This window comes from Geotrypetes seraphini, chromosome 7 (assembly GCF_902459505.1).
Source record: "Geotrypetes seraphini chromosome 7, aGeoSer1.1, whole genome shotgun sequence".
NCBI lineage: Eukaryota > Metazoa > Chordata > Amphibia > Gymnophiona > Dermophiidae > Geotrypetes > Geotrypetes seraphini.
The window spans coordinates 38,816,227-38,843,883 of record NC_047090.1 but is presented as its reverse complement, the minus strand read 5'-3'; the positions used below and the strand labels follow the sequence as shown (position 1 = coordinate 38,843,883).

General features: G+C 42.5%; 2 protein-coding genes across 4 annotated transcripts in view; both read left to right on the top strand.

Annotated features, from left to right (window-relative positions):
• The first annotated feature begins 2,672 nt into the window (after nt 1–2,672).
• Nucleotides 2,673–18,169, top strand: RPS16 (ribosomal protein S16). Its single transcript, XM_033953518.1, has 6 exons — nt 2,673–2,775; nt 2,872–2,923; nt 11,007–11,108; nt 12,568–12,664; nt 16,188–16,235; nt 17,968–18,169. Exons 2-6 carry the CDS (start codon nt 2,876–2,878, stop codon nt 18,111–18,113), a joined length of 441 nt encoding a protein of 146 aa, XP_033809409.1. The 5' UTR covers nt 2,673–2,775; nt 2,872–2,875; the 3' UTR covers nt 18,114–18,169.
• A 5,076-nt stretch (nt 18,170–23,245) lies between these two features.
• The window catches only part of OTOGL (otogelin like), a 197,852-nt gene continuing 193,440 nt past the window's right edge, over nt 23,246–27,657 (top strand). For all 3 annotated transcript variants that reach the window (XM_033952626.1, XM_033952625.1, XM_033952624.1), the window contains exon 1: nt 23,246–24,430. In XM_033952626.1, the coding sequence (XP_033808517.1) occupies nt 24,238–24,430 (193 nt within the window). In that variant the 5' untranslated portion in view covers nt 23,246–24,237. The remainder of the gene's footprint in view (nt 24,431–27,657) is intronic.

The following is a 27,657-nucleotide window of genomic DNA, read 5'->3' as shown; positions in this document are numbered from 1 at the left end:
GTCCCAAGCGATGGATCCTTGCTCACGTCACATATCTGTAACATCATCTCTTCGTCAATCTCTGCAATGGTGGTTGACATCCTCAAATCTATCCAGAGGTCTTCTGTTCCATCTACCTCCTCATCAACTTGTCATCACCACCGACGCCTCCCCTTATGCCTGGGGAGCTCATTTGAACGAGTTCCAAACTCAAGGACTTTGGATGGCCCAGGAAATGAAACATCATATCAATTTCCTAGAACTCAGAGCGATGTTTTATGCCCTCAAGGCCTTCCAACATCTTCTCTTTCCTCAAGTCCTACTGCTATGCACAGACAATCAAGTTGCGATGTACTACATCAACAAGCAGGGAGGGACGGGCTCTCGCAGCTTATGTCAGGAAGCCCAGAAGATTTGGGCGTGGGCCACGGATCACCATCTATTCCTGAAAGCTATCTACATTCAGGGAGAACAGAATTCCTTGGCAGACAAGCTCAGCAGAGTTCTCCAGCCTCACGAGTGGACACTCGATCCCTTCACTCTGCAGTCCATCTTCGCTCAGTGGGGCACTCCTCAGATAGACCTCTTTGCAGCTCCTCACAATCATCAGCTGCCCCTATTCTGCTCCAGACTCTACTCTCCTCACCGTCTGGCAGCGGATGCATTTCTCCTCGACTGGTCCACTCTGTTCCTGTATGCTTTCCCTCCTCTGCCTCTCATGTTGAGAACCTTGTTCAAGCTCAAGAGGGAACGAGCCACCATGATTCTGATTGCTCCGAGGTGGCCCAGGCAACATTGGTTCTCCCTTCTACTTCAACTCAGTTCCAGGGAACCTTTTCTTCTTCCACTGTTTCCTTCTCTGCTTACACAGCATCAGGAGACCCTTCTACATCCCAACCTCCAGTCTCTGCACCTGACAGCTTGGTATCTCTCGGGCTGACTTCTCATGATACGCTTTTGTCTCAGCCTGTTCGTTCAATTCTGGATGCCTCCAGGAAACCGGCCACTCTGCAATGTTACCATCAGAAGTGGACACGTTTTTCTTCCTGGTGTTTTCTCCATCATCATGATCCCACTTCCCTTGCAGTGGAGACCTTGTTGGATTACCTTCTTTCTTTGTCTGACTCTGGTCTCAAGTCTTCTTCAGTCAGAGTCCACCTAAGTGCTATTGCGGCGTTTCATGAGCCAGTCCATGGAAAACTCCTCTCAGCTCATCCCTTGGTGTCCAGGTTCATGCGGGGTCTTTTTAATGTGAAACCACCTCTTAAAGCCCCTCCTGTTATCTGGGATCTCAATGTGGTTCTGTCCGCCTTAATGAAGCCTCCATTTGAACCTTTGGCTACCGCTTCTTTTAAGTTTCTTACTTGGAAGGTACTTTTCCTTATTGCTCTCACCTCTGCCAGGAGGGTCAGTGAGCTTCATGCACTAGTTGCGGATCCACCTTTTACTGTCTTCCATCATGACAAGGTGGTTCTGCGTACACATCCAAAGTTTCTCCCTAAGGTTGTCTCTGAATTCCATATCAACCAATCCATTGTTCTGCCTGTCTTCTTTCCGAAACCTCACTCGCATTCTGGAGAACAGGCTCTTCATACTTTGGACTGTAAGCGGGCTTTAGCTTACTATTTAGACCGTACTAAGCCCCACAGATCATCTCCCCAACTCTTTCTGTCCTTTGATCCGAATAAATTGGGGCGTCCTGTTTCTAAACGTACGTTGTCTAATTGGCTGGCAGCGTGCATTTCTTTCTGTTATGCTCAGACCGGACGGGCACTGGAAGGTTCTGTCACGGTCCATAGGGTCCGAGCTATGGCAGCATCTGTAGCTTTCCTCCGTTCCACTCCTATTGAGAAAATCTGCAAAGCTGCCACTTGGTCCTCAGTTCATACTTTTACATCTCATTATTGTCTGGATGCATTCTCCAGACGAGATGGACACTTCGGCCAATCTATTTTGCAAAATTTGTTTTCCTAATGGCCAACCTTCCCTCCATCCCTCTTTTGTTAGCTTGGAGGTCACCCATCAGTCAAGAATATGCTGCCTGCTTGTCCTGGGATAAAGCACAGTTACTTACCGTAACGGGTGTTATCCAGGGACAGCAGGCAGATATTCTTGCATCCCACCCACCTCCCCGGGTTGGCTTCTTAGCTGGCTTATCATAACTGGGGACCGCGCGCCTGGGTCAGGCGGGAAGGCACTCGCGCATGTGCGGTGCGGCCTCTAGAACTTTCCAAGTTCTTAGAGTGCAATCACTCTAAAAGTGTCCGTACCGGGGCTCCGGTGGTGCCGTCACCCATCAGTCAAGAATATCTGCCTGCTGTCCCTGGATAACACCCGTTACGGTAAGTAACTGTGCTTTATTTGCATGCTCAATATAGAGTGGAATAGAGGCAGAAGCACTGAACTCTTGATGACTTTACACTACTACTTACAACTTTCAAACTTATGCTAATATATGCCTAATGAATCTACTGTCTACATGACACAAACTTTAATGCAAAACAATCCCAGCTACTGTTTGCAAAACTACGTCACTTTCGGCCCCTCCCGATTATTACGCGTGCGCATTAAAAAAAAAAAAAAAAGGCAAAGACGTTGCGCGCAGGCGTACGTTTCAGCCCCTCCAACCATAGAGACGCCTCCGGCTTTACAGCTAGACGACGGAACGTCGGAGAGGTGTGGCGGTGGTAGGCGCCGGCGCGCTTTCTTGACGTAGGTGACGCAAGTACGCCGCCTCCTGACGATCTTGCTCCGGAAACGAGCTCGGCCTTTTCCTGCTTGCGCTGCCACGGAGAGGTAAGAGGCGCCCGGGCCTGCACCTCGTTTGCTTCGCTCACGCGGCGCCCTCACTAACCACGTGCGCTTTGTCCACCCCCCCCCTGTCTCTTGCAGGAAGATGCCGACCAAGGGACCTCTGCAGTCCGTCCAGGTCTTCGGCCGCAAGGTGGGTAAACTGTTGGGCACACGTGCAGAGGGGCCTGCGGGGTTCGGGCGGTGGTGTTTCCACTAGCTTCTATTGTTGCAATTTTCTAATTATGCTATAACAAAGCGTTGATTAAATTGCACTATCTGGGAACATTTACAGACACGAGCGTATGTGCCATGTGGCTTAGGGTTACCGGATTTGCTCTTTTAAAAGAGGACACATGGCTCCGCCCTGTTCTTCCCAAGCCACGCCCCCAAACCTGGCTCTTCTTCCCCCAGTCTAGGAACATTTACAGACATGAACATATAGTCATGTCACGTGTATAAAGTGGATTAGGATTACCAGATTTGTTCATGCAAAAGAGAACACGTGGCCCCGCCATGTGTTTCCCAAGCTCCGTCCTCCACAAACCTTCTCTCAGTCTAGGAACATTTACAGACATGAACATATAGTCATGCCATATGTATACAGTGGATTAGGCTGGGTTACCAGACTTTTTAGTGCAAAAGGATGTAGCCCTGCCCTGTTCTGCCCCAGCCCTGCCCCCCCCAAACCTTGACTCTTTTTCCCTCAGTCTAAGAACATTTACAGATATGAACATATAGTCATGCCATGTGTATACAGTGGATTACGGTTACCAGATTTGTTGGTGCAAAAGAGGACACGTGCACCCTCTCCAACCCCCCCCCCCCCCAAAAAAAAAAAAACAAACAAAAAAAAACCTTGGCTCTTTCTCGGCCGTATTTGAAGGTCCTCCAAGCATGTGTTGATACGATGTGATAATGTCATTGTGTCACATCCGTGCATTCTTTTTTTTTTTTTTTTTTAATCTTTATTTAAATTTTGAACATATTATCAAGAATAATCTTCTTGTACAGAATATGAATGAGTCAACATAATATAAAACAAATGAAGTAACAATTATATGACAAAATTACTATTTACTCATCAAAATTAAAGTCCCAAAATTAAATTGAGATCCAAGATGTTCCTGAGTGAGAATTATTAAAAGAAAAAGAATAAATTCATTCTTAGTGGCTCTCCAGACATGGCTTTGAGTGCGAGACCTTCTGAAACCCAGACAAACTGCCAAGTTTTGCAAATCCAAAGAGGACATGTCCAGGTTTCCCCAGACATTTGGTAACCCTACAATGGCATAGCCAGGTCTGAACCCGAAGTGGACAGGCCTTTCTTCCCCTCCCCTACCTGTGCAGCAGCTTCTCTCCCTCCTCCAGCCCGTGTACTCTCTTTTCTTCCCTCCCCACCCCCCAAGCCTGTGCAGCATTCCTGTTTGTCTTCAGGTCATCAGCAATGGTTCCTACATGCTGCCAGTGGCAGACAAAATGCAAACATGTTGGAGGGAAGACTTCTATGTCAACTGCTAGCAGTGTGTAGAAGGAGCAGCTGCCAATGGCCTGTTGTTGCTGGGTGGGTGGGCCAAGCCCACCCTGTGACTACACTCCTGGCATATATTTGTGCATAAATAAATACATGAGGCTAAAAAAAAAAAAAATCAAAACGAGGATTATGCTATCCTCCCATTGGCAGTCCCATACATTAAGCTTTGTGAGAAAGATGAGGAGGAGGCATTTGCTCTTCTTTTTTTTTTTTTTTTCTTGTTTTGTAATGAAGTTTAACAAAAACATCGATGAAATCAGAATGGCCAGAATATCCAATAAGAAATAAATTATAAGAACAACTTTACAACCTTGTGTATACCTTTTGCGTAAAGAAGTATTTTGATTAATAGAACACATGACTAACCTTGGATATCTCAGATTGAACATAATTTTATCAGCAGATTGTGGTAGCTGGTTACTTGTTAGCATTTTCTCTTTAGATCATCTGTTCTCTGTGTGTCTGTGGATTGTGTCCTCCCCACCACACAATACTGCAAGCAAGACTTCTCAATGTATATAGAACTGAAAGTAGAAATATATATATAAATTGCATCTATACAATCTTCACATACACTCAGAAAATGTGTGATCCGGCCAAGAGCCTAGACTCCTATAGCCGAACACACTGTCCCATCACAGTGTATGACTAGTGTAAAAATGCTGGCTAAGGCAAAATACTCTTTGTGTACTAATAAAGATTTTCAGTAGCAAGGAAAATGAATATAATGAAGGAACTCTTCCAAACTTTCATTCCATATAATGAAGGAACTCTTCCAAACTTGGAAGAGTTCCTTCATTATATGAAAATTTCTTTTGTCTGAATCACACGTTTTTCCTTGGCAATTGAAATCTAAAACCATGCTTTTCTTGGGTTCCTTGAAAAAGACCCTCGAAACATGGTCGGGACCTGCAACAACTTTTTAAGTTAAGTAAATTCATTTTCCTTGCTACTGAAAATCTTTATTAGTACACAAAGAGTATTTTGCCTTAGCCAGCATTTTTACACTAGAGTCATACACTGTGATGGGACAGTGTGTTCGGCTATAGGAGTCTAGGCTCTTGGTCGGATCACACATTTTCTGAGTGAATGTGAAGATTGTATAGATGCAATTTATATATATATTTATACTTTCAGTTCTATATACATTGAGAAGTCTTGCTTGCAGTATTGTTAGTCTACAAATTTGACCTCTCTACCCTTAAAATCTCTTTGTAAGTCCTCTCCACTCAGCACGTTTGACTTACTCCCCACCACACATATTCTTGTGAAGTGGTTATTTCCGAGCTTATTCACTCTGAATAGAACTGGAGAACTCTCACCTACCCACCGCCGCCAGTCATCTCTAAGCACCTCTGATAGCTTGAGATTGTGTTTCTAGTATTAAGGATGGGCATTTGTGTAACAAGAATATTCTTTGCATGTTGTATATGCTTTCCAGAGAAGACATTCGTGTGCATGAACCTACATGTAGAGAGTGACACACAGAAAAAAATTTGTCCCCGTCCCCGCAAACCAAATGATTCCCATCCACACAAGCCTCAAATAGTTTTATTCTGAACACAGCTGCAATACTACTTTATCCTAAAGCAAAAGAAATAGAAATTTTTTTCTACCTTTGTCGTCTGGTTTCTGCTTTCATCATCTTCTCATCCATCCACTGTCTGCCTTCTCTCTACCTCTGTCTCTTCCCCCCCCCAATTGGTCTGGAACCCATCTTCTTCCCTCTGCTCCCCCATGGTCTGGCATCTCTATCTTCTTTCCTTCTATCTCTCCCTCAGGTGATTTTTAGCATCTCTATCCTCCTTTCCTCCCTTTAGATCTGTGTCCTCCCCCACCCCCAATTCTCTGGTATCTATCCCTTTCTTTTCTGGTCTTCCTTCACAGTTTGTTTTTTACCTCTTGTCTCTTTCCTTCAGGGTCTTCTCCCCTCTCTCTTCTACCCACTAACGTGTTTTCTCCCCTCTTTCCTACCTATTAACATGAAACGTCTGCTCCTCCCCTCCTTCCTCTCCACTTCCTTCCAGCATGTTCCCCTCTTTCCTGCCCATTTCCATGCAGCATGTTCCCCCTCCCTCTCTCCTACACATTTCCATGCAGCATCTCTCCCCTCTCTCTCCATTTCCCTTGAGCGCCTTTCACTCCCCCTCTCCTGATCACCGAAGTCTGGGCATCTCCCTCCTCCCTTCCCCTCACCTTTGTGGCAGTTTTCTTTTTGTCTCCTAGCTGCCTGAACTGGCTTTCATCAAGTTGCGTGTGGCTGTCCGAAACTTCTCCTCTCACACAACTTCCTGTTTCCGATTGTGTCAGAGGAGAAGTCTCAAGCAGACGCGCGCCTTGTTGAAGGCAGCTGGGAGACAAAAAAAAGAAAATCACCATGAAGTGAGGAGAAGGGAGGAAGGGAGATGCCCGGATTGCGACGATCAGAAGGAAAGAGGGAGGGGGCTGCTGGACCGCGCAAGACTTAACTGCAGAGACAAGGACCGCGCGACAAGGACTTCTGGTGAATGGCCTTGTCCCCGAACCCGCGGTGACCAATTTTTTTCCTCTCACCATTTTGGCGGGTTACCCACAGCTAGCAGTGGGTAACAACAACCATGTCATTCTCTACCTGCATGCAAATGTGTGTCTCGGTAAGGGTGTGCACTATGTGTAGAGAGTGCACCATTTTTAAGGAAAGTGTGCACTAGTAGTAATATTTGTTTGATAACCACAAACATGAACATGTTTGGGCTCCTCTCCTTAGTTTCTGTTAATGTAGAGCTGCCAAGTGATCATATCCTAGAAGGAAGACTTTAAGGTAGTCCTGGCTCTTTAAAAATCTCATCCTGATGTAAATGTCACATTGCTTTGGGATGCAAGTACAAAACCAAGACTGGTCAAAAATTTTAGTGTTGTCTTGTTAGGGTAGTAGTTAGATGTGTGGAATATTTCTAAGTGAGTCCTGTTTATAAGTTAAAAAAAAAATCCCTGAATATTCTGCAGAAACATGCATTTTAGATTGCAGTGAAGTAAATGAGATGGTTTAGTTCAGGGCTCTTAACCGTTGGTGGCAGGAAGAGGTCAAACAAGGTATGGCAGTAATTGCCTGATTTCAAGACCCTATTGACTTTCTAGACAAAGTAAAGACAACTAAATTTCTGTGATATTAGTGACACTGTTAGTGGTTAATACTGTTGGTAGCTAGCAGACCCCTGTGTACTTGTTAGTACTGGTGGTTTAGGAAGTGGGTATGAGTGTTTTATTGATCAGTTAAACTTGTTAAAGGGTTGCAAGAACCCCCCCCCCCCCCCCCAAATATTAGGCATTCTTGGCTTAGCTTATTGTAACAAAGCAGATGTCATTAATTGAAAACCAAAATGGCCCCTTTTAGGTAGGTTGTCCTTTGGTGCAGGTAGCCCCCCCACCCCCCCCACACACACACATTCTTAATATACCTGGGGGGAGGGAACATTTTCAAAAGGATGTCCAAGAAATAATAGAGATGTACAGTTTATAAAAGTCCAAAACAGATGTCCATGTCGCATATATTTTCCAGCAGGAAATATGTCGGGATTTCCTGTTTTTTATACTAAGGATGTCCAGCATAAAAAGATATTTTACGAACTGGAATGCCCAGTATATGAATGGTAAAAAAGTAGGAACAAGGCCATCTGTCTGGCAGCATTCTTAGAAGAATAGACTCACAGATATCCCTGCAGAGCAGATGGGAGGCCTAGTGGTTAGTGAAGTGGACTTTAAATCAAAGGACCTAGGCCCCTCCTCCCCCCCCCCCGTATTTTTATTGTGAGCCCTCCAGGAATAAAAAATATATAGTGTATCTGAATGTATACTAGAGAACTGCACGGGAATGGGGATTGCAGGAATGGAGGAAGTTGTCATGGGATTCCTAGGGGAGTGTAGTCAAAATCTAATATATATAATATATATCGCACTTATACCAATAGAGGTTCAAAGCAATTTATGAGAGTACCTGCAACATCAGCAGAGTGCTTACAAAAAAAAACCCCCTACTTACAGTAAACAATGTAAAATTTAAATCAACAAAAAAATTAACGAGACCTATCAAATACACATTCAGTCTCCTGCAAAAGCAGAAATAACCTATTTCTGTCTGGAGGAATGATGGTAAGTCATTCCAGACCGAAACCAATAATGTAAGTGTTAGATTAAGCCAACGTGTATGTTAAATACCTTGGACAGATGAAAATCTAATTTCAAAGTATCCTGAGTGCAAGGTAAAAAAAAAAATAAGAAAAAATGAGTTAGTCCCCCATATAAAACATGACAAGTTGTACAATCAATCTTAAAAACAATTTGAGCTTTCACAGGTAACCAATGAAGTTTGTTGTAATTATTTGTAATACTCATGTATTTCTTCAATCTAAAAATCAGCCAAACTGAAGTGATATGAATCCATTGTAACTTGTTGATCAAAGAATTGCAGTAGTCCAGGTGAAAAAGCACCAACATCTGGACCAATGCAGTAAAATGGTGAGCATGGAAATAAGATCTAATTAGCCTTAATTGCCTCTAACAGAAGAACATAAGAAAATTTTTTACATATACAGTGGTACCTTGGTTTACGAGCATAATCCGTTCCAGGATCATGCTCGTAATCCAAAATGCTCGTTTTGCAAAGCAAAGTTCCCCATAGGCTTTAATGCAAATTCAGAAGATTCGTTCCACAACCGAAGTTTGCAATGGTGGTCCAGGGGTGAGTACCTGCCTGTGGGTGCTTCACAGCGATTCAAAAGTGGTGCCTTCCTTGACTCGGGGTCCCCATGCGGCTGCCCTCCTGCTTCGGCGATGCCTCTGCCGTCTGTCAACGCTTTCCCGGCTCCCATCTAAACCGGCCGCCATTCTGAATGAGCATGCGCGATTTCACCTCTCTCCTCTCCTAAGTCAGCCGCTGCCCCGACAACACTCTCACCACGTACAAGCACGCAAGTGGTGAGCGTGTTGTCGGGGCAGCGGCTGACTTAGGAGAGGAGAGAGGTGAAGTCGCGCATGCTCATTCAGGATGGCAGCCGGTTTAGATGAGAGCCGGGAGAGCGCTGACGGACGGCAGAGGCATCGCCGAAGCAGGAGGGCAGCCGCATGGGGACCCCGAGGCAAGGAAGGCACCTCTTTCAAATCGCTGTGCAGCACCTGCAGGCAGGTACTCACCCCTGGGCCACCATTGCTGAGTGCTTGTTTATCGGGGCAGTGCTCGGTTTACGAGACAAAAGTTTGCTGAGTGTTTTGCTCGTCTTGCAAAACACTCGCAAACCGGTGCACTCGTAAACCGAGGTAGCACTGTATTATAAACTTGAGATTTGAATGATAAGAATCTAGTGCTAAACCTTAAACCTTAGGCATTCTTTCAACAGGCAGAGTTGCTTCTGAGTTTAGTACAATTGAAGAAGGCTTGAAAACAAGGGTTATGATATCGAAGTACGGTACTTTGGTCTTATTGATGATTCTAGCGATTCCAGAGAGAGGCAGCTGGAGCACCAGAATGAGGCTTGGAATGCCCAGAGAGGCAGCTGGAGCACCAGAATGAGGCTTGGAATGCCCAGTGTGTGAATATACAGTTAAACCCCGGTTTGCGAGTAACCCGGTTTGCAAGTGTTTTGCAAGACGAGCAAAACATTCTCGCAAAACTTGTCTCGCAAACCGAGTGTTGACTCGATTTGCGAGCCTACCCCCCCCCCCCCCCCCGATAACCAGCATCGCTCACCCCCGCTCGAACCGGCACCCCCCCCGCGTGAACAACTTGAACTTACCCCCCCACCCCCTGTCTGGCACCGGCATGCAATCCACAGGATGTGCCAGTGCCGCTAGAAGATCTTCCTGCCTTTGCTGGGCCATCTGCGCATGCTCAAGGCCTTCTAATTCTCCCTCTCGCCGAGATTCTCGGAGATCTTGTTCGGGCGGGGAGTGCCAGTTCACTGGGGGGGGGGGCAGCACCTCTGGCTTCAGGGGGGGGAGGGAAACGTATCAAAGCGAGTTTCCATTATTTCCTATGTGGAAACTTGCTTTGATATACGAGTATTTTGGATTACGAGCATGCTTCTGGAACGAATTATGCTCTAAACCACAGGTGTCAAAGTCGGTCCTCGAGGGCCGGAATCCAGTCAGGTTTTCAGGATTTCCCCAATGAATATGCATGAGATCTATGTGCATGCACTGCTTTCAATACATATTCATTGGGGAAATCCTGAAAACCCGACTGGATTACGGCCCTCGAGGAGGGACTTTGACACCCCTGCTCTAAACCAAGGTTCCACTGTATTTTAACTGAGCCCTGGGAATGTACAAGTGAGACATGCCAACTCAATTATTCAACCTTCTGCAAGTAGACAGCTTCCTTGGCTTCAGCGTATCTCAGAGATCCATCAGTAGGTCTGGTTTGGTGGCCTTGGCTTGAGGGTAAAGCCTTTTACTGTGGTTCCTAGGTTAGGGATCAAACTTCTAGAAACTTTGAGACAGGAAATGAACTACAAAGACTTCTGTAAGAAATGTGAAAAAAAAGGCTTTTCTCTTGACGAGTATTATGAAAGAGGCCTTGAGAAAGTCTTACCCTATTGTCCTATTGCAATGAGAAAGGGGGTAGGGGATGAGATTTCAGGACATATGATTACAGCCACCTTGGAAGGTTGGTCTGTTCTTCATACTGTAACTCTGTTTTGGTAATAATATCTTTTTTTTTTTTTTTTAGAAAACAGCAACTGCTGTTGCTCACTGCAAGAGAGGAAATGGTCTGATTAAAGTTAATGGAAGACCTCTGGAAATGATCGAGCCCAGAACTCTGCAGTACAAAGTAAGAGTCCCTCCTTACCCATACAAGTGAAGAAAAAAAAAATGACGCGAGAGAGACCTTGCTGATCAGTGAATTGTTTGCATATGTCTGGCTTTTTTAAAAAAATTATTATTATTAACTTTATGCATCCGGAATAATAATAAGTAGGAAAGTAAGATCATTGTTTGAAAATGTTCTGTATTCTATAGAATCCTACCAAAGAAAACCAAGGAAGTGGGGCAATTAAATCTGCAGGGAAGCTCAGTCGATCTTTTGTTTTCAAGTTTGTAGAGATCTGAAAAGAACTTCCTGACTCCATTAAGCTTTTAGGCCAGGTGCAATTATTTCATAAATTCCTGAAAACTTTGTTGTTCTCGCGATTTTTGAATGGTTTAACTACATAAGAACATAGAACATAAGAATTGCCCCTGTCGGGTCAGATCGGAGGTCCATCGAGCCCGGCAGTCCGCTCACGCGTCGGCCCCTCAGGTCCAAGACCTGATAGTGCTCATACCCTAAATGTCATACGCTTTTCGCTTATGACCAGTAGAGTAACCTATCTATACCCTGTAATCCCCTTCGCTTCCAGGAAGTCATACAGCCCCATTTTGAAACCCAGTATTGTACTCTGTCCTATTACCTCATTTGGAAGCGTGTTCCAGGTGTCTACCACCCTCTGAGTGAAGAAAAATTTCCTTGCATTCGTTTTGAATCTGTCCCCTCTCAGTTTTTCTGAATGACCTCTTGTTTTTGATGTCCCCGCTAGTCTGAAGAATCTGCCCCTATCCACCTTCTCTATGCCTTTCATGATTTTATACGTCTGTATCATGTCTCCTCTCAGTCTCCGCTTTTCCAGGGTAAAGAGCCCCAGTTTGTCTAACCTTTCGGAATATGAAAGGTTCTCCATTCCTTTTATCATCCTAATTGCTCTCCTCTGGACCCTCTCAAGCATCGCCATGTCTTTCTTAAGGTACGGTGTATTGGACACAGTATTCCAGATGTGGTCGCACCATTGCTCGATACAATGGCAGGATAACTTCCTTCGTTCTGGTAGTGATACCTTTTTTGATAATGCCCAGCATTCTGTTTGCTTTCTTTGAGGCCGCTGCACATTGCGCCGCTGGTTTCATTGTTGTATCCACTACAGCCTCAACAAAATGGATTTTTGCTGTTGGGGCAATGCTCTTAAGTCTGGCCTCTCAAAACATTTTTTTTTTCTGAGCACTAATGAATATGATACATTGTATTTGATCACTTAGAAATCAGGGATTGTATCTTTTGTTACAATGTATCACATTATCCTTGGTGATATGTTTGATACTAAGTACTCCAGAATGTGCTGGATTTTTCCAGCTTCTTTTTGCAGGCACCGCCTAAGTGCTTTTCTGGGCTAGTGTTTGAGTTCTTGAGTTAAAAAAAAACAAACAAACAAAAAAAAAATTCATACTAAATTCACACTTTTTTTTTTTTTTCCTTTTAGCTGCTTGAACCCGTTCTCCTCTTGGGCAAGGAGCGTTTTGCTGGAGTCGACATCAGAGTTCGTGTCAAGGGTGGTGGCCACGTTGCCCAAGTGTATGGTAAGCGCCCTGCAGTCACTTGAAATAAAAATTCCGTTTAAAGTAATGGCATAATAACAGAGACTAAAAGAGCAAGAAAAGAAATAGCAATCGGAGAACACAAGCAAAAACCATATGAAAATGTAACTGGCTTCACGCAAATGTGTTAGACTGGCAAATGTGCCGGGTTGAGGGAAGAGACATTGTGGAAATATCTCTACCTGGCTTTTCAGTACATAATCTCCTTTATATGAGAGGCGAGAATTAACTTCACATGATCGAAAAAAGCTGAATGTGGGGGTGTCACGCTGGCAAAGCGAGAATATACAAAGAAATAAGGGTGTCGGTAGAAGCGATGTTTTGAGAGGGCTTTCAGGATTATTTTATAACAAAATCTCTCCCTTATTGAAGGAAGACGGATTAGAGCAGCGGTCTCGAACTCAAACCCTTTGCAGGGCCACATTTTGGATTTGTAGGTTCTTGGAGGGCCGCAGGAAAAATAGTTAATGTCTTATTAAAGAAATGACAACTTTGCATGAGGTAAGACTCGTTATAGTAACTATGATGAGTTTTACCTCATGCAAAGTTGTCATATAGTTGTAATATAGTTTATAAATCTTAAAACTATAAGTCACATAGTTGTCATATAGTTGATAAATCTTTCCTTAATTGCTTCTGATAATTTCAGCTATACACAGCTAAAAGCAGTGCAACATGCAGAAAGTGAAAAACCTATCAAAGTATCAACTGCAAGAGACAAGATTTTGGACCAGTTATTTTGAGGCCCTCGGTATTATAAACAATGATTCTTTATGGAAAACTTGTGCCTTAAGTGGTGGTTCTTACCTCCTCCAGCACCGAACACACGCACAAGCTGCACTGCCTCCAATGGTTACCTGAAATGTTGCCCGTCTCACTGCTGTAACCTCACACAAGCGCTTTCCTGCGTCTGCACACGATTGGACTCCACCTCACAATCACATACAGACGCAGGAAAGCGCTTGCGTGAGGTTACAACGACCGCCGGACACTTAAGGCACAAATTTTCCATAAAGAATCATTCTATATAATACCTGGCGGGTTGCGAGTTTGAGACCACTGGATTAGAGCCTGTTGATTAAAATAGGAGCCCTTGATAAGAAGCTGGCAGCATACTATGGCCAAAAACTGAACCTAAGATCGCCAGAATCAGTTCGACATTTTTGCAATAAATATAGAAAGGGCCCTAGACCCTCACTTTATGAACCAAAATAGGGAGAGCACTAGAAAGGTTTAATAACTGCAGTGAAATACAACAAAAGACAAATTTTAAAATAGACAGACCTCAGTGCTGGGGAATTCCAATAGATGAAATCCCCAGCAGTGACCCCCTCCCCCGGGCAGACAACTCCATATTTAACTTGAAGGCTGTAACCCAGTGGTCTCAAACTCGAGGCTCGCCAGGTACTATTTTGAGGCCCTTGGTATGTTTCTTAACTGAAGTTTTATTCATAACAAAAATTTTATGATGTCTATACTCTAGGTCAGTGTTCTTCAACCTTTTTACACCTATGGATCGGTAGAAATAAAAGAATTATGTGGACTGGCATCAGTCCGCGGACCGGCGGTTGAAGAACACTGGGCTAAGTCGTGGGCCAGACCCTGCCCATCTCTGCCCAATCTCCATCCCAGACCCCGCCTCCATAATAGTACTAATTGTAACACTATTTTTTCCATTCATTTTTCATAGATACACACAATATAATCTTATTAACAACTCACAATGGTTAACCACAAAATTAAACTACACAAAGCACACTGACAGTAGATGTAAATTCTCATAATTGACATAATTCAATCACTAAATTCAAAAATAAAATCATTCCCCCCTACCTTTGTTGTCTCCCTCCCCCCATGCTATGCCTTACCTTCTGGCCTGCTCCCGCCTGGCCATTTTATGCTGCCCTCGGTGTTATCTTCAGGCCGGCTCCCTTTTCCTCACTGATGCAATGCACAAAGCTGTGGGCAGCGACCCCTTGCGCATCTCGCGTCTCATCTGGAAGCCAAGGCTTCCGGTCCAGGCACAGCACATGTGTAGGAGCCACTGAAGAGGGAGCTGGCTCGAAGATAATGCCACATCGATCACACCGTGGCCCAGCAGTTGAAGAACACTGTTTTGGGCCTGATGCACGTGCCGGCCCTATGGACCGGCACTGGTCCATGGACCAGTGGTTGAAGAACACTGCTCTAGGTAACATGTTGTACTTTTACTCTTAATACTTTGTACTTCGCTGATTGTCCAGTTTCTCTTCTGTATAAACTGCGTAGAAGTCGTTTGATTGTTGGCGGTATAGAAGAATAAAGTTACGTTATGTTTATCATAATCCCAAAAGTAAAATAAAACAGTTTCTTGATCATGTGTCTCTTTAGCTGAAAATGACAATATTATTATTAAGATAGCCAAAAGGAAAGATTTATAAACTATAAAGAGTTTTACCTCATGCAAAATTGTCATTTCTTTAATAAGACATTAACTAATTTTTCTGAGGCTCTCCGAGTACCTACAAATCCAAAATGTGGCCCTGCAAAGGGTTTGAGTTCGAGACCACTGATTTAACCTAAATGAGTTTGCCCCGTACATCATGATGTCTCCTCTATAGTGAAAAAATAGTGCAAAATATTAAGTGAAAATAATAAAGTGAAAAACTTTACAATGTACCTTCCTCATTTGGCAAATGCTATCTTCAATTTTCTTTTGCTGCTCAAGTCAATATCTCGAAAAAAACCCAATAAAAATAAAAATCCAACTTATCTGAATCTAAAGGAAATATGGGAATTTAGTGTTTTTTTTATCAGAAAATATGCATGTTCCATCTTAAACTTGCCTATTCCATACAGAGACAGTAGGATAATAGGAGAAGCTGCACCCATTTATAGCTATATTACTGAAAAATTCTTTTTTTTTTATTCTTAAATCTTTATTCATTTTTAAACTTATAATAAGTGTGATAACATATCCATACAAATAACTATAAATATATCACTTAATAATCAACAATGATACATATAATATTCTCTTATCTCTCCCCCTCCCCACCCTTATCTATCATATAATCAATACTTATACAACATGTAACAATAAAAATACCCTCCCTCCCACCCCATAATTGAACTTGTAAATTTAAAGAAAACAAGACTTTTCTAATCATTACAATACTTTGTTAATGGCTCCCAAATATCTTGAAATTTCCTGAAACAACCCTGTTGTATTGCAGTAAGTCTCTCCATTTTATAAATATGACATAAGGAGTTCCACCAAAAATTATAATTTAATCTATTCCAATTTTTCCAATTATATGTACTTTGTTGACTTGCAACCCCAGTCATAAGTAATAATTTGTTAGTATTTGTGTTATTTACTGAAAAATTCTGATAATTGCAGCTACAACCTTTTTAAAATCTTATCTCTTTATCACAGCTAAATCCTATTTGTTTTTGTGCTTGACTGAAGTTAGGTAATGGTTTGCTAATCTTTTTATTTTTATTATTATTTTTTTATTAACAGCGATTCGCCAGGCTATTTCGAAATCTTTGGTGGCTTATTATCAGAAGTGTAAGTGATTTCAGTGCCTTAGCTGTAATTTTCTCTTATTGTGGGTTTGAAACCAGAAATGGGATCAAGTGTCAAGAATCATTATTTGCTGACGCCTTGGTATTCAGCACCCAAGAAGATGATCTGGGAGTCGGTACACTGGAATCTTCTGCCTGATGTGTGGCGGTAGCCAAAATGCAAACAGGGTTCTAGGAATTATTAGGAAAGGGATGGTAAATGAGACAATAATACTATAATTGCCTCTTATCACCTTGAGTATTGCAATCAATTCTGGTCATTAGTATCTCAGGAGATAGAACCTAAGCATAGTACCGGGCTTTAGGTTCTGGCCCAGCAATGACTAAGAAGAAGGAAGATTTAAGTTAAGTCAGTAATTTTAAAGAGTGGGTAGGGATGGGCAGACTGGATGGACCATTCAGGACTTTATCTGCCGCAGAGAGCGAGAACTAGAAGGCCTTGAGCATGCACAGATACTCAAGGCCCAGCACAAGGAAGAGGGAAGATCTTCCGGCACCGGCATGTCCTATGCGTTGGTGCTGGTACTGGTGCCAGATGGGGATAAGTGAGTGTGTTTGGGTGGGTGAGTGGGGGATGCCAGATCGCGGCAGGGGGAGGCGAGCGGGGGGAATAACGGATCATGGGGGGGTTGGGGGGGCGCTTGTAAATCAAGTCAAGCACGGTTTTCGAGGCGCCGATTTTGCGAATGTTTTGCTCATCTTGTAAAATACTCACAAACCGGTGCACTCCTAAACTGAGGTTTGACTGGAATGGAGGAGCAGCTGCCTCAGCACCCTGAGGTTGTGAGTTTGATGCCCATTGCAGCTCCTTAGTCACTTAACACACCATTGCCCCAGGTACAAATAAGGACCTGTCTAAAATATGTAAACTGCATAGAAAAAGTGGTGTATCAAGTCCTATCCCCTTACCTTTAAAACAAAATGAATAACTTAGCTCTGGAATGTGGTGCCAGAGGATGTGGTAACAGTAGTTGGTATATCTGGTTTAAAAAAAAAGATTTGGAGAAGTTCCTGGAGGAAAAGTATATTGTCTGTTAGAGAGAGAAACATTGGAGGGGTGGGGGGTGGAGGCCTGGAACTGGTAGTAGAGAATGACACGGGGATACATTCTTCCCCGTCCCCGCGGGAACTCATTTTCCCGTCCTGTCCCCTCAAGTTCTTTTCCTGTCCCTGCCCCATTCCTACAAGCTCTATCCTCATCTGCACAAGCCTCAAACACTAAATCATAAAGTGTTCAAGGCTTGTGCAGTTAAGGCAGAGCTTAAAGGAATGGGACAAGGACAGCAAGAAAACTCGCGGGGACGAGACGGGGAAATTAGTTCCCACAGTGAAAAATTTGTCCCCGTGTCATTTTCTAATTGGTAGCATGGAATGTTGCTACTATTTTGTTTTCTGCCAGGTTCTTGTGACCTAGATTGGCCATCTTTGGAAACAGGATGCTGGGCTAGATGGACTCAGTTTTGCTATTTTTGTTCAATGCAGTGACAATCCTTAGCTTTAGACCGGGTTTCAGGATTCTCTCAACTTCTGAAGTCATCTGTTCCTCCTAGATATTGCTGTTCAGTGATGAGACTGGGATTCCTACCTAAAGGCTCCCGTGCTTGTCTCTGCAGTGGCCTTGGTTTTGGAATCAAACCTATGTCCTCTGCTTGGCAATAATACTGAGTCACTGATTTTATGGAGAAATGAATTAAAATATGACTTTCTGTTTTCAGATGTTGATGAAGCTTCCAAGAAAGAGATCAAGGACATTCTAATTCAGTATGACAGGACCTTGCTGGTTGCAGATCCTCGCCGGTGTGAGTCCAAGAAATTTGGTGGACCTGGAGCCCGTGCTCGCTACCAGAAGTCTTACCGTTAAAATATTTTTTGTACATCTGTTTCAGAATAAATCTGGAGGAAAAGGTCTTATCTCAATTTTTTTCTCTGGTTGTTTGTTTTTTTTTTATACAAAAGCTGAGTTTGATATTGGGGTAGAAGGCCTGGTTTTATATTGTTAAATTTATTCAGTGTGCATTACTTTCTAACTCATTGAAACTAAAATTTTAAAGTGGCTCTTAAATTATAGGTATAAGCCTGTGTGATCAGCTTGTGTGTGGATTTGTGATAAGATTCTAGATTCATTTAACGTTCATTAATCGCTTCATATTTGTGCACCAAGAGACTACTTGCAGAGTAATTTAATTGTTACACATTGATCTTGGAAAAGAGACTGCCAAGGGGAGATATGGTCGAAGTATACAAAATTCTAAGTGGTGTAGAACGGGTTCAAGTATTTTTTTTATTTTTTTTTTTTTACTGCATCAAGATTAGGGGACACTCAAGTTAGAGTAATACTTTTAAAACCAATGGGAGGAAAGATTTTTTTTTCAGTCAGAGAATAATTAAGTTCTGGAACGCATTGCCAGAGGATGTGGTAAGAGCAGTTAATGTAGCTGGCTTTAAAAAAAGGTTTGGAGAAGTCCATAGTCTGCTGTTGAGACAGACCTGGGACGGTGACCAGACTTTACAGTAGATATCCTACAAACAACAGGATGGTTGGATAGGCTGGAGTGAGCTTGGACGACAACTTCAGCATTTGGTGCCTAGGACAATACCAGACTTTATAGTCTATGGCCCAGAAATATTAAGGAAGAGACAAGTTAATCTAATCGTTTATTTTTTTTAATGGGTATAACTTATGGGCAGACTGGATGGACCGTTCAGATCTTTATCTGCCGTCATTTACTATGCTACTATGGTAACGTGGAAGGCTGCTACTATTTGGATTTTTGCCAGGTACTTGTGACTTGGATTGGCTTCTGCGAAGACAAGATACTGGGCTAGATGGACCACTAAGGCTATTCTTATGTGAGCTAAGTATAGGACAATCAAGCCATTGTGACATCACTGATGTTGTAGGCTCTTAGGCACTGGTGGAATGAGGCATTATGACATCACAATCTCAGCTCTGGAATGCTGATACTATTTGGTTTTTTGCCAGGTATTTGTGACTTGGATTGGCCTCCGCGAAGATGGGATACTGGGCTAGATGGACTATTGGTCTGACCCAGTAAGGCTGCTGTTATGTTCTTATGAAGACCAGGTAGCTTGGGCTTCATTTTTAACCTCTTCCATTCACACACTTATCTCCCGTTGCCTGAGATGTAAGCTCTTCAGTGAAGCTGTTCAGCATTATATATGTCTAGTAGCACAATAAAAATAAAATCCAAATGTGTGTGAGAACATTTGCATAGGATCCTTATAATTTTTCACATACAGTACATACTACGTTTTTGGTTAGGTTCTGCAAAGAGCATGTTTAGCAATTGAAATAATATTTTAGCCTAACACAAAGTGTGGAAATATGTTAGAATATATATTTACTGTTAAGTGCAGTAACTCTGTGGTTGTTCCTTTTGTTGTTAATATGCCTCGTCCATGTAGTTAAAATCATTTTTATTACACTGTGATAGGGGATTAACAGACCCGCAAATACAGAAAAACCGCAAATAACTTTTTCATATGTTGTTCTCTATTTAAAAACCATTGTGAATATGGTGAAACCGCAAATAACACGGTGGAAGACCTTGCCTGTTCCTGAAGGACAGGCAAAACACAGTGAAGAAAGTGCTGGGAATCAGCTATTTTCTCTGTAAACACTTGGAATCAACAATTTCTCTATGCAAGCTGTTGTAATTTGGGGGGAGGTGCCAGCAAGCTAAAACCTGTGAATAATCGAAACCACGAATAACATGGTGGGAGACCTGGCCTGTTCCTGAAGGAGAGGCAAAACACAGTGAAGAAAGTGCTGGGAATCGGCGATTTTCTCTGTAAACGCTTAGAATCAGCGATTTCGCTAAGCAAGCTGATGTAATTTGGGGGGAGGAGCCAGAAAGCTAAAAACCGAGAAATAATCGAAACCACGAATGCTGAAACTGCGAATAACATGGTGGAAGACCTGGCCTGTTCCTGAAGAAGAGGCAAAACATGGTGAAGAAAGTGCTGGGAATCGGCAATTTTCTCTGTAAACCTTGGAATCAGCGATTTCTCTTTGCAAGCTGATGTAATTTGGGCGGAAGAACCAGCAAGTTAAAAACCGTGATTATTGAAACCATGAATACGGAGGGAGAAGTGTAATGCCTCTTGCCAATCAAAACTAGCTCCACTTATTAGGCTGAGAGTATTAACTCAACGGAAGAAAAAGCCTCAGGTTTGTTTTGGCAGAGCATAAATGCTCAAGCCTCCTCCACCCACATCATCGACAGAAAAAACTTCCGTAGAGAATATACAATTGCCACTATGCTGATTTTAAGTGTGGGACTGAGATGTTATCTAGCAACATTGACAACTGTGTTGTAAAACTCATAAGTGGCGTCTTGTTTACTAGCCAATGTTTCATGGTATACAACTGTTTCTTCAGGGCTTCCTGACTCCCACTTTCTTTACACAGATTGAATTGTTTGCTTGCACGATCTCACCATCCTCTTGCCAAAACATTTTGCTCATGTACAGCTTCATAAAAACTAGAATTGGCACCTTCACTACCTTCATTAAGCGTTCTTGGGAAAAGATGTGTGAAACAGAATGTATGTTGCAAAATTTAATTGGCCAATAGAAGAAATATGTGACCTGAATGTCAAATCTTCTGTTTACCCACTAGAGGGAGCCATTCTCTGCTTATGGTCGGATTTGTAAGTTGTTGGGGTTTTTTTGTTGTTGCAGATTTCATGAAATATGTAACCCCGTAGTAAAATTTCCAGACTAGGTGATCCCATAACAGTGATATAGCCCAATGTGTGTAGGAGCCCATCCAGCAGCGGTGCTTTCTCCTTCTCCAAAATATTTAGGTTGGTGTGGATCCGTAGGTCCTTCTTGCTGAAGATCTCCTTTGAAGGAAGCCAGAATGATATGTTCAGGTGCAAGGTGCTGGCACTAGTGGCTCGTGAATGCTGATACCAACTGCTGAGCTTGGTAGAAGATAATTCTGGCTGCTTTCATAGGAGATCTTCATCTGGTAGGTTGTGGGGATGTCTCAGGTGTGTGTGTGTGTGTGCGCAGTCTAACAAGTCACTCTGTTTTGTAAGCCACCTTCAGGAAGCCAGCTCTAGCTCTATCGGTGGTATGGGACTTATATCCCTAGATTCTATATATGTGACCATACAAAGAAGCTATTGTCTTTATATTTAAAAAAATCTTTAATCATTAATTTTGCTTTGCATCAATTTATAAATTATAAAGATTATCTCTCCAAATAAATCACTTACACAAATATACATACACATGTACATTGAAAACCCACAATCACACCACCGGATAGTGGTCACCATATCAAAGCCAGCATTTAATCAATGTCCATCGCAGATCACCAGTTCGTCAAATCAAACTACATGAGTATTGTTAAGGCTCCCAAGAGGATCTGTATTGAACCAGTAAATCCCATCAAAGTTTAGTACTTCCTTCAAGGAATAATATGCAGTCCAGCCCGACACAGAGCTGTGTTTTGTTATAAAGCGTCTTCAGGAGCTACAACTGAGGGGTGCTCACCATCTCATCTCGTAATAAATATTGCTCATGTGCCTGAGAGTGCTTTCCTTTCTCCATGAGCTCTCACACTAAATCGCCATGTTCAGGAAACGGCGCAAAAGGATTGCATACAGTCCTGAGAAGTGCACATATCTTAAGTGGCTTGCTAAGGAATTAATGTCAATTGAATGCTAACAATTATTGGTATTTGATCTCAGTTGGAAATTGGGCATGCATCACTATTCTATGTGCACAGAACTCATGGTACACAACCCAAAAGGGATGTAGCGGTGGGAGAGGCAAGGGCCGGATTTAGGCATTCCCACAAGATGCGTGCAATGTTATAGAATTTGAGGGATCCACGCCTAACTTGTGCCAGGTTTTTGTTTTTTTTTTTTGTTTTTTACCAGGTTTTAGCATCAATCTTTATGGCCAAAGTTTGACTAGTAAGACGTCCATGTGCCCATTTATGCTGTCTTTTGGATGTCTAACTTTTTTGAAAATGAGCCCCTTAGTATTCTTATCGGTACACCGTTGATTTAACTTATTTGTGGTTTTTGTTTTATTCAATACGTTCTGTGCTATTTCATTATGAGAGTTCAGTGCTTCAGCTTACACAAAATTGTGTAAAATGTAGGATGCTGCTAGCACCAGTTGTCGTCTTCCTTGATGAGAATGGAGTCCAGTTTTTATAGGGAATTTGCAACCTGCAGAACTTGGTTCCTGTTGATCTTTCTGAATTATTTACAGGTGCTATAAGCTCTATGCAGTGATTTCATATTTCAGATGGACCTGCAGTGGTGTACGGAATATAATAGAAACTACATGAAGGTCTAGGATATTGTCTCTAGAGATACTTAAAAGTATTTCTCCGAGTGTGTCCTTGCACCTCCTCGATTCTTCAAACAAAACACCTCAAATAATAAAAGCATGTTTGAAAACAAAAGATGCAAACGGTGCAGTGGAATTCTGTTTTTCCTTTTTTATAGACTAAAGAGAATGTGGCTAATTTTATCCAGTCTTTAAAAGCTACTTTGAAATAAACCCTGAAGCTTAATTTCAAGTTTTTGAAATGCCATACCTCTGTAAAATTTAGAGGCCGGTTTGCAAAAAAATACATGCTTTTGTGTGCACTTTTACTGAGCTGGTCTGACCAGAGTGTGGTTGTTCATATGATAACGTATGTCCTTTGTTAAAGGGTAAAAAAAAAAATGGGCAGGTTAGCAAGAAGCAGATGAAAAAACAGTGACGTTTGACTTATTAAACCAAGCACCCAATGTGGCCACGTTTTGCCCACAAGCTGCGTCAGGGTAAGAACTGCTAAACAAAGAACCGGCAACCAGAATCTGATCAAGTGGAGTAGATGTTTTGGAAACACCCAGGTTTATTGATAACATAAAATCGTATATATAAAACATTTTAGAAACCCCAATAGAAGCAAATACATCTTTCAATGGCATCCTAAGGGTTCCAAGTTGATTCCAGTCTATAAAATGAAATAAATGTCTGAACACATTAGTCCACTTTTGCATCTGAAATTGTAGCAGACAATAAAAATCCAAAGATGCAGACTGGCAGATGGTGTAGCAAGCTGGTGTCGAAGTAGATGAGATGGGACCCTACTCAGGCCGTGTTTCGGCGTGTAGACATACCTTCATCAGGGGTCCACCATTTACATCACAAAGCTGATCCAAAAATAGGAACAAATTAAGACAGAGACTGTAGAGCATCATGGAGCGCCAACACTATCAAAAGCTGGGTGTGCCCAATACATCTACCCCACTTTACCGGTTTCTGTTTGCTGGATCTTTGTTTGGGGGGTAAGAACTACAACACAATTACAAGAAAAATAAAATGGATTAAAACATTAAGCATACATACATGTAAATACATAATGATAAATACAACTTAAAACTACAAAACTGCTTAAAAACATGTAACTAAAAATGCACAATGCTATCATGTGTATCTGGATTTGTGCTCATAAAAAATGCAAGTTAACAGATCAGCTGTATATAATAACATGTATAGGTCCTCAGATAAAGAAACTCCCCAACCGTGAGCTGTCCTGTCTGTCCAAATTAGATTGTAAGCTCTTCTGAGCAGGGGCCGTCTATTGAATGTTAAATGTTGTGCCGGAGAATCCTGTCACACTGGAAGAAACCCTGCAGTGCTCTAAAATTATCCCTAAACTTACCCCTAGAAGCAGGTAGGTTAGGGAAACTGCCCTGCAGAATTTATCCCCAGTGAAAGGCAACCTAAAAGGGACCTGATTATACTTGCCTAGTTCTAATGTAGGGAATGTTAAAAGCAAAGAACTACAAGGGCCAGCATGCCCCAGGCAGGTGATAACAAAACCCACAAAGGGATTAGCTGCTGCAATCAGTTTTGCTGGGGGCAGGGTTAATGAACAAGGAAGCTATTCAGGCACATTAGCAAAGCAGCAGAGAACCACAGGTGCTTTGAGGGACAATCAGCCCATGCTAGGGAAAAGGGTGTGCTCTCTAGGCCAAGGGAGGCATAGGCAGAAGCAACCACAAACTGACAGGATACCTGAATCCTTGGAAAGCAGCAGACCTGTGCTGGCCAGGATTCAGATTACAGAAGCCAGCATTTCCCACAGAAAGCAAAGAGTAAACCTCAGGACCGAAACTTCTAATCATTCTTCTGAAGGTAATAATGAATTTGATATAGAAATGCTTACAAATGATATTGAAATGGAACCTGAGGAGTCATGCTTATTTGAGAGCACGATTACAGAGTAAAGTGTGGGGAAAGTAAAAATGCTGTTTCTGATAAGGTGATGTTGCCTCACAAAACTAAGAATAACAGAAGAGTTAAGAACCTCTGTTTTTCTGAATTTGCATAATCACAGAACTGTGGGGAACCTGTCCAAGTAGTGCAAGCAGGTTGCAGTTCCAGGACTTGAAATTGAAAAGTTATTTTTTGTGTTTTCCTTGAACTTTATTAGTGAATAAAGCATGGTGGGCTAACAGGCTGTGTAGCCACCAATGAGCGTTTTTTGTTTTGTATGTTTTGGAATTGCACTACAATATAAGACCAGAAAATAAAGTCATCTTAAAATTCACACTAAACACCTGTACTGGTCCTTTTAGTTTAATGCAGACACTCCTCTACCCCTCCATTCCTCATTTAACCGCTTGGCTGATGCTTAGATGACCCAGGTCAGGGCTTGGGCTACTCCAGTCCTGGTTTTACCTGATCACAATGTATATGCGCTGCATATACCTTTCAGCGCTATAGAGATGTAGTAGTAGTGAAGTCATTTGATTAATGTAGTGTAAAAAGCGCATCATTTATACAATAGGACAAGGAGTGTTATTGTAGCAAAAGCAACACAAGTGGAAGGTGGCCAGATGTAGAAATATAAGTGCCCCACAATCTGTATAAAATTCATCCTTAAAATGTTTTTATAAAAAGATGCCTTACTCCTCTGCGCCAGCTACATTAGACGGACTGTGAGCCTGCCAGGACAGATCAGGAAAATGTTTGAGTATCTGTTTTGTAACCCGTTCTGAGCTTGTTTGGGAGACCGGCCTAAAAAAATTGAATAAATAAATAGTTTTTATTAGCTAAACGTACACTTTGGTGTAGTCATCTTCCAATGGTGTTCCAAACACGCAAGCATTCGGTCTTCTTGAGACAGGATAAAGCCTGCGAAGTTGTTCAACTCCTTGCAACAAGGAGCCAACTGCAGCCACCTTTGGACCAGTGCACTGTGCAGTGTGAACAGAGGTGCCTGCCACATGCTAATCATGGCCAGGCACCGCTTTCAGAGTTGGGGATACCAACACCTAGCCAAGGACATATAGGACAGGATTTTACAGGCCTAGATTTCCGATGCAGAATCGCAGCTTGTGTCACCAAGTGACAAAGTCCAGTGCTGGCCCTAAACATGCCCACTTCCAAGCTTGTATGGTATTTAAGTGACGCTAGGCACCATGGACCTAAACACAGGTCCTGGAGGCCACCTAATGTCACCTAATCCCCCCCTCCCCCTTTTACAAAGCCGTAGCATGGTTTTTAGCACCGGCCATGACAGTAATGTTCATAGAATTCTTATGAGCTTCAGAGCTGTTACCTACGGCCAGCGCTAAAAACTGCATTATGGTTTGTAAAAGGTTTTAATTGATTTTTAAAGGCACAACCAATTATTGCACCATTTAAAACCTTTATGTTAGTTGCTGGTAGGCACTAGAGAATGACACAGAGACAAATTTGTCCCCCATCCCCGCAGGAACTCAATTTCCCCATACCATCTCCATGAGTTTTGTCCCTGCCCTGTTCATGTATGTTCTGCATTAACCTCACAGACCTCGAACGCTTATGATTTTAAAGTGTTGGAGCAAGGGTAGGGAACTCTGGTCCTCGAGAGCCGTATTCCAGTCGGGTTTTCAGGATTTCCCCAATAAATATGCATGAGATCTATTTGCATGCACTACTTTCAATGCATATTCGTTGGGGAAATCTTGAAAACCTGAATGGAATACAGCTCTCGAGGACCGGAGTTCCCTACTCCTGTGTTAGAGGCTTATGCAGATGAGGACGGAGCTCTCAGCGCCAGCCTGTGCTAAAAATCACTATCGCGGTTTTGTAAGAAGGGGGGGGAGGTATAAGAATCAGACCATTTAGTGCTCCGGGTAGCAGTAGAAACCTCTACCGCAGCTTTGTAAATGATGGGGTATTTATAAGGGGGTGGTGAAAGGTTCTCAGCCCAACCAAGAAGAGTATGACCTGAATATGGTTCAATCAATGATCTTAAACAATGTCAAAAACATAGAGTTTTGTTTCTGAAAATTGGCACTTAACGAAATAAGATGGCGTTCTTTTTAGCTACAATGGCAAAATAATGCTCAGAATTTAGGAAGTTGGTTGGGCTGAGAACTTTTCAGCACCCACTCGTCTGTAATAAAAGTGAGCCAGGTATAGGACAATCAACCCATTGTGACATCACTGATGAGGTTGGCTCTTATTGGTGGACTGAGGCATTATGACATCACAGTCTGGTTACACTGCACAACAAAGTTTTTGCTTCCTGAACACTGCTGGGTGTTTCTTATAGAATTTTGGGTGCTGATCATGAATATTACATCAAAAATTACCCATCACGTACCATTTCAGAGAAATCTTCAATTTTGTCGTGATTTTTTCTTATATTTGGATGCAAACAATTTTTTCTCCCATAAGTGTCTTATCAACAACGGTTTGTGCCGCCTGGGTATGTCCATGCATAAAATCTAGCCAGGTTGGAAGCTGTTTTATGGAAGATGACATCCTGGGCATGTCTGGGCAGGTCTGAACGAGCTTGCGCTGTCTCACCATGCTATAATGGTGGCTTCCATACACCGATCCTGCTCATTTGGTTAATATAGATAGTCCGTGTGTGTATATAGTATCAGTATAGTAAAGTATAGTAGTATAGTAGCTGTAGCAATATAACAGTAAGTAAGCTTGATGCTATAGACGTTTTGGTGTCGGGCAATATGTCTCGTCGGTGTCGTAACAGCCGCGACACATTCTGCTATATCTGTGGGGAATATACACTTACGCCTCAGAGACGTTCGATGACTGCCCTTGTAAAGAAAGCCTATCATCTGTATTTTGGCTGCAAAATAGGTGATCAAGACAAGCAATGGGCGCCTCACATTTGCTGTGCGACATGTGCTGTTAGTCTGAGAGCCTGGCTCAGAGGTACTCGAAAGACGATGCCATTTGCTGTTCCGATGATATGGCGAGAACAGAAAGACCATGTGACGGACTGTTATTTCTGTTTGACTAATGTGTCTGGTTTCTCTGCCAAAAACAAGAAGTCAATTGAATATCCTAATCTGCCTTCATCAATGAGACCCATGCCACATGATGACAGTCTTCCAGTTCCG